This window comes from Halichoerus grypus, chromosome 12 (assembly GCF_964656455.1).
Source record: "Halichoerus grypus chromosome 12, mHalGry1.hap1.1, whole genome shotgun sequence".
Classification (NCBI taxonomy): domain Eukaryota; kingdom Metazoa; phylum Chordata; class Mammalia; order Carnivora; family Phocidae; genus Halichoerus; species Halichoerus grypus.
In genome coordinates, this window is record NC_135723.1 from 100,381,890 (window position 1) to 100,400,420 (window position 18,531).

The 18,531-nt window shown below is 58.9% G+C and overlaps 1 protein-coding gene across 3 annotated transcripts; it reads left to right on the forward strand.

The window, feature by feature from the left end:
* Nucleotides 1–564: 564 nt before the first annotated feature.
* On the forward strand, nucleotides 565–16,589 carry ABCB8 (ATP binding cassette subfamily B member 8). 3 transcript variants are annotated; one of them, XM_036102129.2, is made up of 17 exons: nucleotides 565–833; nucleotides 4,324–4,457; nucleotides 4,556–4,868; nucleotides 5,229–5,384; nucleotides 5,462–5,556; nucleotides 5,675–5,780; nucleotides 6,552–6,713; nucleotides 6,817–6,902; nucleotides 7,018–7,115; nucleotides 7,481–7,586; nucleotides 10,607–10,640; nucleotides 10,865–11,001; nucleotides 11,157–11,251; nucleotides 11,365–11,498; nucleotides 12,276–12,423; nucleotides 13,766–14,016; nucleotides 14,663–16,589. In XM_036102129.2, the coding sequence occupies exons 1-17, from the start codon at nucleotides 690–692 to the stop codon at nucleotides 14,786–14,788; spliced, it is 2,325 nt and encodes a 774-aa protein (XP_035958022.2). In that variant the 5' UTR covers nucleotides 565–689; the 3' UTR covers nucleotides 14,789–16,589. The 3 variants fall into 3 exon arrangements, with proteins under 3 accessions (XP_035958022.2, XP_035958023.2, XP_077915856.1); XM_036102130.2 differs by lacking the exon at nucleotides 4,324–4,457 and having other exon boundaries at nucleotides 586–833; XM_078059730.1 differs by lacking the exons at nucleotides 13,766–14,016; nucleotides 14,663–16,589 and adding an exon at nucleotides 12,560–13,596 and having other exon boundaries at nucleotides 628–833.
* Nucleotides 16,590–18,531: the final 1,942 nt, after the last annotated feature.

Below are 18,531 nucleotides of genomic sequence, written 5' to 3' on the forward strand. Positions count from 1 at the left end.
GCAAGAGCTGTGCAGCGGGAGCCTTAGGCAAGTCACCTTGACTGCGGTGAGGAAGGCACCTACGGGGAAGAAGGGTCTGGGGTCGCGCCTCGATAAGCTATACAGGACCTCCACGCTAGTGGTTCTCAATCGTTAAGTAGGGGGAGTGCATCAGAATCACCAGGGTAGTAAGTTCCCAAATACACGTGCCTGCCGTCCCTGGAACTCTGACCTGTCTGGGAGAAAGGGGCGGGTGACAAGGAACGTGCAGACGTTTTGAAAAAATTCCCCAGGTCATTTTTGTCCCTTCCTCCCCGAGGACCAGCACTCTACACTCCTTGGAGACCCCGGGACATCTGGAGTCGGCCGGCAGCACCCATAGGAGAACAGCCCCGAGGTCAGCGGCTGGCACGTTACTATGGATACCCCGCGGTGGAGGGACGCACTGGGCATACCCTCGTAACGTCACCCCAGAGATGACCCCGGCAGTGGGCGGAAGGCAATGCCCCACCTGCTCGGCCCCGCCCAGGCCTGGGGGGGCGGGCGGGCAGGCGGCTGTCTCCAATCACAGTTCCGGAAGGAGGAGAACCGAAAAGGCTTTCTCCAATCACAGCCTTCGACGAGATTGATGCGTCTTTCCGCCAATCGTCGCCGAGGCGCGAGGGGCTTGTCGGGATGGGGGCCGGAGCCAACATGGAGATCTCAATGGGATGAAGGTGAAGCTGCCGTTGCCGGCTGCTCCTGTAGTCCCGTTCCATCATGTTGGTGCACTTATTTCGGGTCGGGATTCGGGGTGGCCCTGTCCCAGGCAGGCTGCTACCACTCCTCTGCTTCCAGACATTCTCGGCCGTCAGGTAAAAAGTGACAAACCTACTGGGAGCGCGGGCCGTTGACCGGCTGGCCGTGCGTGGGGCCCGCCGGGAGATGGAGTCTCGGGCTCGCGCGAGGCCTGCTGGAAGTTGTAGGCCGGCCCGGGGGGTGGAATGTCACTCCCCGGGGCTTGGCCTGTTATTTGTAGCGACGACCCACGTGCCAGCAGGAGACTCGGTCGGTCTGTATCTGTGTGTGGGCTGGACGGAGGGCGCGCTCTGGGTCGGGGACCACACCGGGTCCGTACTTCCCACCAGAGGGCGCCATGCCGCACAGGTGTTGAGCCTTGCCGTCGCCGTTCCTGTCCCCTCTTCCTGTCCTCGTTCTTGGAATTGGTCTGGCAATCTGGACAAAAACTTTTAGTGTCCAGAGACATTTAGTATTGGTGTTGCTCCTGAGATTCAATATGAGCTGAACATAAATGGTTCCTAGATAAGGATACTTTCATCAGAGATAAAGAAAGTCAATCTAGAAACGCGTACATGTGTGTTTTTGTGTGTTCACTCTACACATGGTTCAGAGAGAGAGAGACGCAGGTAGGAAACGAACGTGGACCCTGAAACTGCGACTCCAGTGTAAATGCTTTATGAGAAAGGACTGATTCCTTTCTCATCCTGGAGTGAATAACCTGCAGGCCAGCCAGGCAGCAGACTGGCAGTGGTGGGTCGATGTGAACTTGTGTCATTTGGATAGCCCATCTGATTGAAAGAGGGCAAGAGCTGGGCCAAGCTGCAGCTGGAAGGTCCGTTGCTGGGAAGTAATCCCCCAGTTCTTGGCAGTGACCAAGCCCTGCTTAGAGTCTTGGTTTGGAGAAGATGAGAGAAGCTGGAAAGTAGCCATGGTGAATTATTAAAAAGTTTGGAAACAGTCCTTAGGAAAAGAGTAAGGGTGTTGATATCATTTAAACCAGAGAGAAACCCAGGGAAAGACATCAAATAATATCCAAGTATTTCTGTGTTCACAAGTGCTGTGTCTTTCAAACGTGCAAGTCACAACAAGAGATCTTAAAATGAATTTGGTGGGTCAGGATAATTTAGAAGCGCATATAAGGGGCGCCTGGGTGGCTCAGTCGGTTAAGCGTCTGCCTTCGGCTCAGGTCATGATCCTGGAGTCCCCGGATCGAGTCCCCCATGGGGCTTCCTGCTCAGCGGGGAGCCTGCTTCTCCCTCTGACCCTCCCCCCCTCGGGCTTTCTCTCTCTCACACTTTCTTTCTCAAATAAATGAATAAAATCATTAATAAAAAAAATAGAAGTGAATATAATAGGGGGCGCCTATAGAGCACGTGACACTTGATCTCAGGGTCACGAGTTCAAGTTCCAAAAAAAAAGTGAATATAATAGAATACATGTGTAACAAATTAGGGAAAGTATTGTTTTGTGAAACATTTCAATTTGGTGTGACATGTTTATCGTACTGGGTGGCAGTGCACAACGTATCTCTTATTGTTGGCCTCAGTAAGTCTAAAACTTTGCAAACGGTGCAGTAGCAGGTCAGGTCACATTTTTCTCCTCTGCATCTCTAATGAGGGCATGCACTCAACAAACATAAGCATTTGCTGAACATCTGTTATGTACAAGAGTTTTGCTAAGTGCTGGGGATGCAATGTGAATAGGATAGAGCTTCCTGCCTCAAGGAATATAAAGTCTAATGGGGAAATTGGAAGCAGGGTGAGCTTCTCTGTCTAAAATTTAAGACAGACCTAAAGTACACAGTGGAAAACAAGACATAAAAACCAGGCAGGTGGAACGGGATGGAAGAAGGCATAACATAGAGGTGGCAAGAAGCCACCCAGGCCTCCCTGAAATTGGGGAAGGATGAGGTGGAGATGCAGTTAGGAGAGTCTGAAAATACTAAAGACTATCAGAGTAAAGGGAAAACCTCATTCTATTCGTTTTTTAAAAGTCCCTCCCCATCAATAACGTTATTTGAATCTTTTTTTTTCAAAGGGAGTATTTTTTTTTTAAGATTTATTTATTTGAAAGAGCACACGCGCGAGTGGGGAGAGGGGCAGAGGGAGAAGGAGAGAGAATCCTCAAGCAGACTCCCCACCAAGCGTGGAGCCCAACTTGCGGGGCCCAACGCACAGGGCCCAACGCACGGGGCTTGATCCCAGGACCTTGAGATCATGACCTGAGTTGAAACCAAGAGTCAGCCGCTTAACTGACTGTGCCACCCGGGCACCCAACCTCATTTGAATCTTTGAGCATCCCACCACATACTCCTGGCCAGGTAACTTCTACTTCTAACAGGCTCCCTGTAGCCAATCTTGTCCCTCTCCAGCCTTCTCCTCTCTGCTCTGATTTTTTTTTTTTTTAATTTTATTAATTTATTTGACAGAGAGAGCAGCAGAGAGAGAGGGAGAAGCAGGCTTTTCTCTGAGCAGGGAGTCCGATGTGGACTTGATCCCAGGACTCTAGGATCATGACCTGAGCAGAAGGCAGATGCTTAACCACTTAACCGTCTGAGCCACCCAGGCGTCCCTGCTATGATCTTTAAGATGTAAATTCACGCACACACACACACACACCCTTCACTTGGCCAGCTCCTTCCCATTCACCCTCAGTCTCATCAGGAAGGCCCTTCCTGACTCCCTCAGACAGGAGGAGGAGCGCCTGCTCTGTGCTCCCTGGGGGTCCTGCCGTGCCCTTTCCACACTCAGCAAGCTTTGTCATTAGCTGTTTTCCTCCGCACTAAAACCTGACCTCCATGAGGGTACTTACTGGGTCTGTCCCGTTTGCCTGTGTTCCCAGTGTCTCTCGGCAGAGCACTGGCAGCCGGTAAGCACTCAACCCGACCATGGATCCATATGGAAACCACAGAACACAGAAGGTGATTTTGGCCTATCTGAGGTGACAAGCTCTATTACTTAGATTTTTATTTCTTTTTTCTCCTTCAGCTGATAGGGAGTATGTTGTCACATAAGCCCTCAAGGCCTGGGAGGAGCCAGGGTGAGGGGTGCAAGGAGCACTGACCGGCGGGCAGAAGACTTGGGGCCTGTCCAGGCCCTGCCGCACATGGCCTTGGGCACCGCACACATGGCAGAGTAGAACAAGCCTGGATTCTGGAATCGGGGGTCTCCTCTTGTCCCCATTCTGCTGCTGGGGGACAAAATATTCCAGCTCTCTCAGCCCCCATGACATTTTCTTTTATCAAGTGAGAGTAAGGGCATCTCCCTCCCAGGGAATGGAGGATCAAATGCAGCAGGCCATGGATTGGGGAGGAGGGGGCCGCGCCTGCCAGGCTGGCCACTGCAAGCAAGCACGGAGCCAGGCTCAGGGCGGGTGCTCGCCCTCTCTTGCCTCTCCGAGCCAGATTCCCTCGGGACTTCTGCGTCCTCATCTGGAAAAGGAGCGCCTGTAGACGAGCTGCCATCCAAAGTGATGTCCTGCGATAAGAAGGAGCATGGGTTGGAGATGGTCACTGACCAGAGGGGCCCGTGGAGGCTGAGAAGGCCCCGCTGTGTGACTTCACAGGGAGAACACGTCTCCGGCCTGATTACTGGCTGCTGTCTCATTCCGCCACTCCTTGGCCTGTTTGCGTTCCTCTCAGAAACTGAGGTTGCCAAAGAACAGCCCTGGGAAAGGCAGCACAGGACCCTGTGGAAGAGGTGCTGTCCGGAGGGCTCAGCCCAGAGCTGGGCAGCTGTATTGTTCCTTTGAGGGACAGTCGGGGCCTCGAGCCATCGATGCTGTTCTCTCCCCGCAGGTCCTCTCATGGCCGCCACGGCTCCTCCCTCCTCAGGGCTGTGGCCCAGCTGAGGTCCCAGCTCCGGGCCCGCCTCCTTCGAGCGCCTCCAGCTCCCAGCCAAAGACCCTCTGCCTGGCGCTGGGTTGGGGGCATCCTTCTGGGCCCTGTGGTGTGGAGTAAGTGCCCCCGCCTCGGCCTTGTGGCACTCTGTGAGGCGGAAGAGGCCCCTCCTGCCTGCTCCAGACCTCATGTTGGGGAGTCCCGCTTTAACTGGAAGCTCTTCTGGCAGTTTCTGCGCCCCCACCTGCTGGTCCTGGGGGCAGCCATCGTGGTGAGATGCCCCTCTCCTTTCCCCCACCTCAGGGACAGGAGAGGAGCCAGTCGGGTTTGCAGGCTGCATGGGGACGGCTTGTCTGCCTCACCAAGTCTCAGAATAGGCCTCAGGAAGCGCAAGGGCTGGCTGGCTTGGGGGGACTGGAAGCCAGGGGATACCAGGAGATCCTGCACAGAGCAGCTGGGTGTGCAGGGTACAGGGGTCCCCTGGGGCTGGCAGCCTGGGCTTTGACTCAACTGTCTCAAAGAAACACAGAAGTAGCCAAAGCAGGAACCGCTGCAGGGGAGGGAGGGCCAAGGTCAGGGCCAGGGATGGGGAAGAAGATGGCCCCTTCTAAAGGTCTGCCTGCCCCCCAAGCTGGCACTGGGTGCGGCCCTGGTGAATGTGCAGATCCCCCTGCTTCTGGGCCAGCTGGTGGAGATCGTGGCCAGGTACACGAGGGATCACGTGGGGAGCTTCCTGACTGAGTCCCGGCATCTCAGCACCTCCCTGCTCATCCTCTATGGCGTTCAGGTACGGCAGGAGGGAGGGCCTGGGGGCACCCAGAGGAGCCTCCCAGGCGCCCCTGAGTGCCCCGGCCTCTCTCCCAGGGGCTGTTGACCTTCGGGTACCTGGTGCTGCTGTCCCGCGTCGGCGAGCGCATGGCCGTGGACATGAGGAGGGCCCTCTTCAGCAGCCTGCTCCGGTACTGCTGGCTACAGGGTGGGGGTGCGGCTGACTGATGGCCCGGAGGTGGGGCAGCTCAGCCTGAACTCACGTCTCCCTCTTTTCCCTGACCTCCTGTGCCCTTGACCTACCATCAGACAAGATATTGCTTTCTTTGATGCTAAAAAGACAGGGCAGCTGGTGAGCCGGTTGACGACTGATGTGCAGGAGTTTAAATCGTCTTTCAAACTCGTCATCTCCCAGGTCAGTTCCCCAGGTCCCCCTGTATGTACACACACACACACATGCACACCATCTAGTGTAGACACACCAGGCCAGCCCCATCCCGCCTTGCTGCTGGGCCCTGAGCCTAGGCTCACACCAAGTGAAAAGCCTGCCGTCTGGTGAGGGTGTGGGTGAGGGAATGGGGAAGTTCACGGAAGGGAGGTGCCGTGGCATCGTCCAAGGTCAGGACAGGCTGTTTCTCTCCTGTTCTGAAATTCTACCTCCCCGGAAAACCTTCCCAAGGACTCGGACAAGAGCCTTTCCTGGACCAGCTTGCCAAGAGCAAAATCACCCTGGCCTCCCGTACCCCCAGAATGCCTGGCATGCTGACAAGTGTTACGGAGAATGAGTGAAGGCTTTTTACTGTATTACTGATATCCCATCCTCATCCACCCACACTGTCCCCGTGCCTGCTGGGTCATGCCGGGACACTGGCCCATAGCAGTCCCTGGATGACATCCCTATTCAATTCTTTTTGTTCAGTTCCTTGAGCAAAAAACAAAGCCAACTGGGATTTATCTAGGGGAAGGATGCCGTGGTCCTTAGACATTCTCACCCAACCCTTTCATGCCTGCTAGTAGAGAAAGCGTTCCATTTTATGACTGGGTGGACTGCCATTTGGCCTCCCAGGGCTCAGACCTATGGCCTTGGCCTTGTGAGGGTAATGCAGTAGCCCGCAGACCCTTGGTAAAGTCCCCCCCGACAGGGTGCTATTGCCAAACTACCTTCCTGCCTTCCTCCTCTCCCCAGGGGCTGCGAAGCTGCACCCAGGTGGCTGGCTGCCTGGTGTCCCTGTCCATGCTGTCCCCCCGCCTCACGCTGCTGCTGATGGTGGCCACACCCACCCTCATGGGAGTTGGCACCCTGATGGGCTCAGCTCTCCGGAAATTGTCTCGCCAGTGTCAGGAGCAGGTACCTGCTTTCCTGCCCGTCCTCCTCACCTGCCCCATTTCCCTCTGCTCTGCCATCCCTCCCCAGCTTCGACCTCGCTCTCTACTTCCTGGACTCCTTGCAGGTCGCCAGGGCAACGGGCGTAGCGGATGAGGCCCTGGGCAATGTTCGGACTGTGCGGGCCTTCGCCATGGAGCACCGAGAAGAGGAGTGAGTCCCAGACGGGGAAGGACTTGAAGCAGGGAGGACTCCCCGAACGCACCCCACCAGCCCTGCACCCCGCCCTGGCTGCTTCCTGACGGCCGGGCTTGGCCTCTCTCCCCAGACGCTACGGAGTGGAGCTGGAGGAGTCCCGCTGTAAGGCGGAGGAGCTGGGCCAAGGCATCGCCTTGTTCCAAGGGCTCTCCAACATCGCCTTCAACTGTGAGTGAGCAAGTCCCCCCCCCCCTCCCCGGGGTGTGGGAGCACCCAGTCATGGCTGGGGATGAGCGTGGAGCAGCGAAGGACGGTCCCAGCGAGGCAGGCAAGGAACAGCTCCCTGTGTGCTTGATGTCCTTCAGACATCTGCCCGGTGCCATCTGCCCAAGTGCCCCGCCCCCCCACCCCACCCCCCACCCCATGCCTCATTTCCAAATGAAGAAACAAAGGCAGACACCACTGAAGTGACTTGGTGACATTTCAGTCAGAGGCACAGCAGGGACTGGAACTGGGGTCTAACACCTGGGCTGGGCTCTGTCCTCGGCTCCTAGTCACTTCTTGCTAACCACCTGGCTCTTTCCCCTGTGCAGGCATGGTCTTGGGCACCCTGTTTATTGGGGGCTCCCTCGTGGCTGGACAGCAGCTAACAGGGGGAGACCTCATGTCCTTCCTGGTGGCCTCCCAGACGGTGCAGAGGTGAGTGTGAGGCTGTTCCCGTCCCGGAGGAGCCCTGCTGGGTCATGGGACAGGGGGTGGCAGCCTGCTCTGGGGACTGCTGCCCAGCCCCTGGCCGCCCAGTTTCCTCAGGGAAGCAGGCGCCAAGAGGAGGGCCCCCTGCAGCGTCCTGCACCGACCGGAAGCTCGGGAATGCGGCTGTCCTCTCCGGCTGCCTAAACAGCTCAGAAGTGCCCGTGACAGCTTTTTAAAAAAATGGGTAATTGTGGTAAAATACACGTAATGTAAAATGTACCATCTTGACCAGTTTTTAGCGCAGACGTTAGTCGCGTTCTGCGCACATCACGCTGCCATCGGTCGCCAGCACTCCTTCATCCTGCAGGCCTGAAGCACTGGGCCCGTTAACCACTAGGGCCCCTGACACCCTCTGGCTCTGTGCCCTGCCCGCTTTGGGTCCCTCCCGTAAGTGCGACCACACAGCGCCTGTCCTTCTGTGACGGGCCTAGTTCACTCAGCGTAATGCCTCCCAGGTGCATCCGTGGCCCAGCCCGCAGCAGGATTGCCTGCCTTGTTAAGGCTGAGTAGGATTCCATGTGTGGATAGACCACCTTTGACTCGCTCTTTAAGAGCTCCCCTGCTGTCCTCTGCCTGACCTTCCAGGGAGGAGAAGCTCGCCCCCTCTCCTGCCCTGCCCACCCTGGAGCTCAGTGCGTTCATGGCTCTGAGGTCTGCCTGCTCCGCTGGGCCTGACTGCCCAGAGCTCTCGGTTCCCTTTGTTCAACACCCCCAAGGCCTCCCCGTCCCTTTCTCTTCTGAGCTAACCACGAGCAGTTCCTGCTGCCGTTTCTCATCCCTTTGTGTCCCCCACACGCTGTGTATAAAAGTACATAAAGCACAAATAGATGTTATGATAAATAATTGAAGAGCGAATATGCTATAATAAATCACTGAAGAGTAGAGCCCAGCATTACTGTCAACCATGTCAAGAAAGTACGGTATCGCCCCAGACACCCCTCCGTGCCCCTTCCCCATGGCGTCTGAGTCTCATGGCATGTGTGGCCGGGCTGTGCATCGTGTCTTACCACCCGTTTCCTACAGCATCCCTCACCACCAGCCTCATCACTGTCCCAGGCAGAGTGGAGCCCATCCCAAGACTCCCACCCTCAGCCCCGTTTTTGTCCAGGGCTTCCTAATATGAGCCCATTCAGACTTTCCCTGAAGTTCAGACCCTAGGCGGCCTCATCCGTCCTCCAGTCTGGGGACTAGGAAGGTCTTGACTGTTGTAGAGATGGGACTTGGCACCAACCCCAGACTGAGCCCTGGCCTCTTGCTCTGGTCCTGAAGACCCTGATGAATCCCACTGGTTCTATTCATACAGTCACCACATGGCCCTCCACGGTGTGGGCCCTCCACGGGCAGTGGTGGGAAAGTCTCCCTTTCCCTACACCTCCCAAGCCTGGCCCTCCTCCTTCAGGCCCGCCTTCCCCTGGGACCCCACGTCCCCCTGTGGCCCGAGTTCAGGCCCTTTCCTTTCCTCCCCACTGCACTGCCTTGCGAGTTAGCAGAGCTTTATTACAAACAGGAAAGCCTAGGGAGTCCGTCTGTACTACCTCTCTCGGGCTGCTAGAGGGAGCTGCTCCCACAGCCACAGGCCTTAGGCCCGTCCTTCGGGAGCCGATCACCACATGGACATTCTTCACCACCCACTTTAGAGGAATTAGGTCTATTTTATTAAGGAGGCTGGTGTTATTTCCTCCTGGGGTCCCGCAGGGGAAGGGAGGGGAGAGAGGGAGCCTCAACCTGTAGACCCCATTCTAGGTGTTCTTTTTGTGGCACCGGGTCTCTGGCAGAGATGGGGAGGCATCCAGATGGACCCCAGTCAGGGTCAGGCCGCCTGGTCTCCTCCAGGCCTGGGCCCTGCTGGGAGTGGGCCGCCCCCCGCCGGGCCTCTTAGGAGAGCCAAGGCCTGCCTTCTGAGCCATCTCTGAGAGTGAGGGCATCACACACCACCAAGTCATGGGCATCTGGTTTTCGGCTGCTGCCGGGCACCGCTGCCAGGCCCTAATGGCTTCCAGGTCTCCGGTGGAGGATGTTCTCCCTTCTTATCCGCGGGGAGCTCACTGTCCTGGCCCTCCCTTGCTCGATGCCTCTGCACTCACATGGGCCGATGCCGCTAGCTCGCTGCGCCCGCCAGAACCACTTCCTTGCAGGCTCCTCCCCCTCCTCACCCCTGGGGCTGGAAGAAGTGACTTTCCCCTTCAAGAGAGTCCGTCTTTCCTGTTCGGGAAGGACCTGCGGGCACACTCACAGACGCGCGCCCAGTCAGGGGCTGGTGACTGAGAAGCATGACTCACCTTCCAGCAGCCGACGGACCTGCAGGGCAGAGGAGGCAACCTCTGTCTGGACAGAGCACGCGCGCCATGCCTTACGCGGGGCAGGCCCACACGGAGGTGTCCCTGGAGTTTTGTCTTGGGGTCCCCCCAGAGTTCCCACTCCCCCACCCCCACCCCACACACGGTCCAGTGGCTTCGGTTTTCTTTCTGTGAAGGGATTCACATCCGTGTTTCCACCTTAATTAGCCCTTGCTCCCCCAGGAGTCCGTCGCGCCCCAGCTGACCTCGGCCTGTGGCGTGGGCACCCCCTCATGTTCCGGAGCCAGCCTTCACGCTGCGGCGGCACGGAGTCCAGCCCCACGGCCCTGGGCCTGCCTGCTGCAGCTGTCTCCCTGGAGCCCCGTCCTGAGGCCCCTGACAGTTGTCAGCCTCATCTGGCGGAGGAGAGAATCAGGAGATAACGTGGCTCCAAGGAGAAGTGACTTGCCAGCGAACTCTCTAGTGTTGCTGGATCCCAGGGCTGCCGCCGTCCCAGATGGCAGGAGCGTTGTCGGGCCGCACCTTCAGGCTGCCTGTTTCCGAGCCTCAGCCAGCATGTCTCCCGCCGCCCCCTTCAGAGTGCAGCTGAGACCCATACCCTCCTCTCTGGCGCCGGTCTTCTCTTGGGCTCTTGTCCCCACTTTTTCAACCTTTCTCTCCTCCCCACAGGTCCATGGCCAACCTCTCTGTCCTGTTTGGCCAGGTGAGTGGCAGTCGGGGGGCGGGCCCCAGGGTGTGGACATGGGATCTGGGCTGGAGTCCTGTCAGCAACATCACCTGTGTGCTGGGGGAACAGGTGTCAGGTGGAGGGGACGCCCCGAGCCCCTCCCCTGCCTGCGTGTGGGAGTCCAGGAGATGGGGCGGCGCTGCCGGCCCTTCCCTCAGACCCCAGCCCTCCCTCACCGCAGACTTCAACCCCCTCCCCAGGTGGTGCGGGGGCTCAGCGCGGGGGGCCGGGTCTTTGAGTACATGACTCTGAGCCCATGCATCCCACTGTCTGGGGGCTGCTCCGTCCCCCGAGAGCACCTGCGCGGGGCCATCACGTTCCACAACGTCTGCTTCAGGTTAGCATTGGCGGGTGGGGGCGGGGTCGTTCCCTTTGGGCTGAGGACCTGCAGGTCAATGTCTCCTTGTAACCGAGTCCCCCTCAGGGTCCAGTGAGACTTGAGGAGGGGCCGGGAACCTGGTCTGACTGAGGGTCTCTCTTGGCTCCTCCCAGTTACCCCAGCCGCCCCAGCTTCCAGGTGCTGCGGGACTTCACCCTCACCCTGCCCCCTGGCAAGATTGTGGCCCTCGTGGGCCAGTCCGGCGGAGGTGAGAGGAACCCACCACCCTCCCACCCTATGACTTATGGGACCGCACCAGGGGTCCCCCTTTCCTGGCATGATGTCCCTAACCAACCCATCTCCCCGACCCCAATTCCCTAGGAAAGACCACCGTGGCTTCCCTGCTTGAGCGCTTCTACGACCCCACGGCGGGCATAGTGACGCTGGATGGACGGGACCTGCGTACCCTTGATCCCTCCTGGCTCCGGGGCCAGGTCATCGGCTTCATCAGCCAGGTGGGGAGAGGAGAGGCTTACCTCTCTGCACAGGCTCACCTGGGACATGTGTCTTTAACCTCCCAGACCTTGTCCTTTCCTTCCCACCCCCATCACCCCCTGTTCTCTTTGGCGCGGCGGGGGTGGGAGGGCTCTGGCCTTCTTCACTGGTCCCCCAGTGGTCAGGGGACCTGAGGCTTCCCCATGCCAGCCCACCGCAGCTCTGTCCTTGTCTACAGGGTAGGAACTCTGCTCCTCAGCTAAAGCCATCCAAGCAGGTGGGGTGGGAGGCTGTTTGAGGATCTCTGGGTTCTCTGACAAACCTGTGGTGTCCAGAAGGTCTAGAGACCCCCGCCCTCCACTAAGCAAGGCCCCACAGCCCCACCCTGAAGCCCTCAGCCCTGCCCCTTCTGTTTGAGGTGGTGCTGCCGAGCGAGTGTCTGCCTTCCCCCCTCTGAGTGGATAAAGAGGGCACCCTTACCTCCTACCGCTGCAGGAGAAAGCCAGAATACAGACCCCCTCTCTCCCCATCTCTCCAGAGAGGAGGGGCTTTGCCAGGCCAGCTGGCCTTGCTCTCCCAGCCATCTTCCCATCCCACTCCTGAGGGACCCTGTGCCTTGCAGGGAGCTCGGCCTCTCCCCACTTTGTTAGATCTTTGTTCTTATTTGACTTGTAACTTTGAACTGCCCCTACTTGCCCTCCAAGAGGGCAGTTCTGGTGTGGCCAGAATCACCTTTCCCAATGTATCCCTCTGGGGTTTGGGTCAGTCAGAATGTTCCATGTGGAGCCCTCCTGCAGGAGCCGGTCCTGTTTGGAACAACAATCATGGAGAACATCCGCTTTGGGAAGCTGGGAGCCACAGATGAAGAGGTTTATGCTGCTGCCCGGGAAGCCAACGCCCACGAGTTCATCACCAGCTTCCCAGAGGGTTACAACACCATCGTCGGTGAGTCCCGGGGGTGGCATCCTGCTCGGGTCTGCAGGGCCCACGGTGTGAGAATCCAGGGGGCAGGAACAGAGACCTGGCATCAGGGAAGACTAGAGCCGTGGCCTAGGCGGGTGGACATGGTTCTGTGGTCCAGTCACACACAGGCTGCAGAGACGGGGACGCCGCAGGGAGTACACGTACCAGACCCGGCCAGGGACACAAAGGATCCGTGGTGTTGGGACTCTTCTGAGCTTGCCAGGGGCCGCCATGTCCTGAGACCCAACCAGAAGCACGGTATTATTGCCTCGAAATTCCTTGCGCTTCTGGCTCCCGTGTCATTCCTGACTTTTATTCCTTAATTTGAAAATGTTTCCGTCTAGTTACCCATGGGGCTTGATGTGGCTGAATGGGTCTCCCTTCTGACTTACCCAGAAAAGGGCTTCGGTGGTTCTGGAACATTGAAATATCACAGCCTCACACTAGAATATTCACGTCGCGGCTTACAGCTGTGTGCATTCATCTCAGGGGTCTTCTTTTCAACCTTTAGGGCCAGGTTTTTCATCCGGAGTCTTGGCTCTGTTACAGAATGTTCCAGCACGTGTCAAGGTGTAGGCATATCTAGGGTTTTCAACTCTTCTTGAAACTTAGGCCTCAGTCTAGCTGAGCTTCAGCCCTGCCAAGTGGCACCCCCTACCCCGTCTTTAGCCACTGTTCATGTTCTGTTGCTGATCCAGCCGATTCTGCTCACTGCTCAGACTCCACACTACCCTGAGGAGAGGAGCCGTCCCCACACCTCTCTAGAGCAGCACCTTACTTCTCCTGTGAGCCCGGCACACCCCCAGGCCCACCTGCGGCCCATCTGCCCCCACTGGTATCTGACTGCTGTCGTCATGGTGCTCTCTTTAGCTCCCAGGCTGCCACCTCTGCTGTTTTTTGTGGACATCGTAGACCCCAAGGGTGGTCTTCCCCAAATGTGCCGTGGCAGGCCATCACCCCACTCCAGGGCCCACATCCGGGTCCTGGACATCCCCCCAGCAGCGGAGACCCAGCAGGCCAGCGTAGGGCAGGCCCCAGCCCGGCTCAGAAACCCTGCCCTGGTATGGGAGGGGCACGTGGTGACTCTGGGGTGCACTGAGTCCCACGCGTGCGCAGCTCCTGCTGTCTGGTGTGAGCGCATTCGTGCATTTGCACAGGGTTATGGGATCAGGATGCTGAGGAATCAGAGGCAGGACAAATGTGCATGGTGCCAGTGCGGGGGGGGCGGGGGGGGCGCCTGAGGGGCCGGATGGGAAGTTTCAGGCGGCCCTGGCCCCGCTTTGTGAAGATCACTTTAGGCCCTGCCCTGTCCCCTTCCCCCCAGGTGAGCGGGGCGCAACCCTGTCTGGCGGCCAGAAGCAGCGCCTAGCCATCGCCCGCGCCCTCATCAAGCAGCCCGCGGTGCTGATCCTGGATGAGGCGACCAGCGCTCTAGACTCGGAGTCCGAGCGGGTGGTGCAGGAGGCCCTGGACCGCGCCAGCGCCGGCCGCACGGTGCTCGTCATCGCCCACCGGCTCAGCACCGTGCGTGGGGCCCACCACATCGTCGTCATGGCCCACGGCCGAGTCTGCGAGGTCAGCTGGGGGCCGGGCAGCGGCTCGCTGGGTTGGGACAGCTTCAGCCGTGGACAGAGTGGAAAGCATGGCTCAGCTGAGCCGTGGGAGGTTCTGGCCTGGCCCTAGGGGCCTGGAGCCATATTCTGGAAGCAGCACCCTGTGTGGATTCAGGAGCTCCTGGCCTGGTCTTTCAGGGCCCGTTTCTTCCTCTGCCCCATGGGGATAGTCGAGCTCCGTCATGGCTCCCAGGACCAAAGGGAAAGGACTCAGGGAAGTGTAGAGTGCCGAACAGAAGGGCCTAGGGGCCAAGGTGCAGAGGAGGCAGCATGAGGGACGCTGGTCAGGGGCCGGCCAGGAGCAGCTCTCCAGACGCTGGGTGTGCAGCAAGGCCGGGAGGCCCCATTTGAGTAAAAGCTGGAGTCTTCGGACTCCGTACGGGAGATAGAAGGATCCAGACGCTCTTCCAGAACCCGGCTAAGCAGACAGGTGGCGCTAACGAATACAGACGTGCCAGTGGTTATCTGAAACCAGCTGTGTTTGGGTTCATAGTGTCCCCAGAAGGGGCACTAGCTTAGGAGACAGCCCAACGGCTGGTAAGAAGCCAGCCCACCTAGGGCTCTGAACTGGGTTGGGGTGATCACCTGCACCTCCTTCCTCTCTCCAGGTGGGGACCCATGAAGAGCTCCTGAAGAAGGGCGGGCTGTATGCAGAGCTCATCCGGAGACAGGCCCTGGATGCCCCAGCTCCTGAGGTGCCCAGAGGCCCCAGGAACCGCCACCCCAGGTCCTGAGAGCCGCTGTCTGAGGTCTGGTCGCTGCTGAGCTTTGGTGCCCAGGACCGAGGCTCAGCTCCGGGAACACCGGGGACCAAGCACCCAGGACGGCCAGTGTGCCGCTGTGCAGGCTGCTGCCCCGCCCCTGCTCACGATGAGCCCCGGGCCTAGCGCTGCAGTGGGGGAGGTTGGGACTGCTCCCATCCACGCCCCCCTCCTTCCGCCAGGCTGCCTCCCTCCTGCAAGAGCCAGGAATCACTGGGCTGCACGGAGGAGGAGGCAGAGTCCCCAGGCCCCTGCTCTGTTCCCTCCCTCTGCCCAGACCCTCCCGACCCCTCTCAGGAACCCTGCCAAGTCTCCCCTCTACCTGATAGCCTAAAGCTGTCCAGGCCCAGCTCCAGTCAGGCTCAGGGAAGGGGAATGGGAGTTCACACTAGAGTGGTCCACACCCATGCCAGACCTCACCTTCCTGGACCCTGACTCCCCACTCTCCTCTGTCCCCGCTGCCTCTCTGAGCCGTGGGAGAAGGAGACCAGCCCCTCGAACCTACAGTCCCCATCCTGAGAACAGCTTCCCTTCCTTCTCCCTACTCCATTAAGATGGTCCTTTTTCTAGATTTCATCCCCACCCCCCACACCCCCATCCAACAGAACAGGTGGCTTGGGACACCTGCCCCCAGCCTTTGGGAAAGGGGTAGGAGGGGCGGGGCATGCCATGGTCTATTCCACAAGGAGCTTCCAGCTTACCAGGCTGTCTTACCACTGCCCCGGTCCCATGCACCTGGACTCTGTCGCCCATGAGATTGTGGACAGCCGCCCCGCTCCGAAGGAGACGAAGGAGAAGCTGACACATACCCCAGACTCCAGCCGCATGGGTCATACTGTGCTAACAGTCACCAAACTGCAAGGGAGAAGTTAAAACTTAGCCCCCAGGCTGACAAAATAAAAAATCAGGTGGCTTTGTCCTGTGGATTTATCCGAGGGCAAGGCCATGTTTCCGGGGCGGCCGCGATGTGTAGGACGAGCAGTCAGCAGTGGCTCAGGTGTGCGGAGCCGGGGCCGCGTCCCTGCAGCCTCTTCCGGGTGTGGTTTAGGACCAGATGCTACTTTGGGGACAAAGCACCTGAACTGTCCCAGGGCCGCAGCCCCCCTGGTGTGATATCCTGCTTCCTTACTGAGCAGAGGTCGCGTGCCAGGGCAGCCACAGGCCAGGAAGCGGGGCGCGGGCTCTGGGGGGCTTTGCTACCAAACGCCTCCCCAGTAATGCAGCCCGGCGCCAGCCTCAGCTCCCTAGCCAAGTCCGCACCGGCCTGCCTCACCCCTCCTTCGAGGGAGAGGCAGCGGAGGCGAGCTCCTGCTCCACCAGCTCCAGCCCCAGCCGCCCAGAGAAAATTCCGGGTCTCTGCTGACCTCTTCAGGGGGCCTCTCCCACTCCTGCCGGCCCCCCCCCCCCCCCCCGCAGCTAGGGAAGTAGTGCGATCTGTGGGAGCCTGGAGCTGGAAGGCTCTGCGGCCAGCCTCACACTCGCCCTGCAGCCTCAGCCTCGACCTGGCCTCCTGCCGCTGTTCCCCGCGGGTCACAAGCCCGCAGTACTTCATCCTGAGAGCGGGGCGCCTGGTGGCGCAGTCGATTGAGTGTCTGACTCTGGGTTTCAGCTCAGGTCCTGATCTCGGGGTCCTGGGATCAAGCCCCATGTCGGGCTCCACACTCAGTGCAGAGTCTGCTTGAGATTCTCTCCCTCTCCTGCGCCTCCCACTCATGTGTGCACGCGCGTGCGCACGACCTCTCTTTCCCTAATAAATCTTTTAAAAAATGAGAAATGGAGTAATCTGTGGTAAAGTACTTCAAACTCAATGCTACGGCCTCAGAAGCCGGCCATATCTGTACGATAGACGTATTTACTTCCTCCTCCCAAGATAACGTGTTCGTTAAGCACCCGCCGTGTGCTACCACGCCTGGCCTGCGACAGGGAGGAGGGTGTCCCTGCCCCCGTGGAGCTGCAGTCGGGAGGCCGGGCGGGTGGACGGGTGATTGCAGCACGGCGTGATCGTGGTCAGCTGGCGAACCGTGTTTCTTCCGCTCACGGCCAAGAGCCCGCCAACGTGAACCTGGCGACCTCACGGGCTTTGTGGAAAGAGATGGAGTAGAAATAAGCTTCAATAAATAAATTAACGGAGATAAACCCGCGTTCTCTCAGGCCGACAGTGCAGCATCTCCCCACTCCCAGATACACGGAGGCAGGTGAGCATTCGACCGAATGCAGGGCTGGACAACGCCGAGGCCCAGGCCCCAGCCATCCTCCACGTGGGGTGTCTGGCTGACCGCCCGCAGCCCTCAGCCCTCCGTCCCCGGGCCTTGGATCAGCAGGACCCCCCCTCGGGCTGCTGCAGGCCAGTTGGTGCGGACCTTGCAGACTGCCACTCTACTTTCGGGAGGCGTCTGCTCCAGCTGCCGGGAGTCCTCCCCTCACCCGGCCCATCATCCCCTCTGGATCATCTGCAGTGTCTTCAATCAGATGCCCCCCTCCGCCCTCTTGAGGCCAGCATTGCCACGCTAGGCCCAGGGCACCCCGGCTGGGTCAGGGACACTATCTCTTCCCTTAGGAAAGCCCCCCCACCCCCGGCAGGGGCACCTGGCTGGCTCAGCAGGTAGAGCATGTAACTCTTGATCTCAGGGTTGTGAGTTCAAGTCCCACATTGGTCGTGGAGCCTACTTAAAAAAAAAGGAAAGAAAGAGAAAGAAAGAAAAGCACCTGCTGCAGAACAGGTACACTGCCTGCCGTGTTACTGATAGGAGGGCAAAGCTCCCACAGAGGGGAATTTTGTGGTATCTACCAGATTACGCATACAGTTGCCTCTTGACCCAGTGGCTCTACTTCTGGGAATTTACATCTGTGCAATGGTATTGAGAGCACCATTGTTTGCACTGGAAGACTGGAAACCCCCCGTGTTCATCACAGCGATGTGATTGGATGAACGTTGGTACATCCACACAATGGAATTGAATACAGCCATTGAAAAAATGGGGAAGTTTTCCAGGTCCTAGGTATTGCCTGGTATGCAGAATATGTTTGTAAGTGAAAAAAGATGTGAAGTTATAGGGCACCTGTGTTCCCTGGGAGGGGGGCAGGTGAGCCCACAACCACCTTGGCAGAGGCCAGCCTCTCAGACAGGAGGGCCTCACTCAGCATGGGGAGGTGGGAAGAGGGTCACCGGAGACAGACCACCCCTGGGCAGGGGACGTGCAGAGCCCTGGCCATCCAGCGTGCCCTGCTGGATGGCCAGGAGTCTGCCGATGCCAAACTTCCCACTGCTTTCCAGCTTGGTCAACAGCCAACTCCTCTCTTTGTAAAGGAACAGATTATCCCGAGTGAGGTTAGTGGGAAGGGAAGAGAGACAAAAGGAGGGAGAGACTGGGCCGAGGGTCAGCAACCGACCCTCAACCCAACCGCAAGGGCTGCAGCTGGGAGCCCAAAGGGCCATTAAGGCGCCCCCAGCCCCAACTTCTCTCCAGGCTCCCTTCAAGCCTTACCCAGGATTGCTGTGGTTTCCTGCTGGCGCCTCTGGTCTCCCCAGCCGCGGCCCCCCCCAACACACCGCACTAATGGCTCAGCCTGGGGCCCCAGGGACCTTCCCTGCCCCCCAGACTGCTCTGCGGGCCCCCGGCCCCTCACTGCTGTAACCCAATCCTCTGCGGCAGCTCCGGCTCAGCAGAGCAGCCTCCAGCATAGCGGCCCCCGCTTCCCACCTCGGCTGCGCCCTA

Bases quoted from the DNA above. Each gene is read 5' to 3' on its own strand.
- ABCB8 (XM_036102129.2), top strand. From the start codon at position 690: ATGAAGGTGAAGCTGCCGTTGCCGGCTGCTCCTGTAGTCCCGTTCCAT. The intron at 4,869-5,228 runs GTGAGATGCCCC...CTGCCCCCCAAG, and splicing joins TCCTGGGGGCAGCCATCGTG to CTGGCACTGGGTGCGGCCCT. The intron at 7,587-10,606 runs GTGAGTGTGAGG...TCCTCCCCACAG, and splicing joins GCCTCCCAGACGGTGCAGAG to GTCCATGGCCAACCTCTCTG.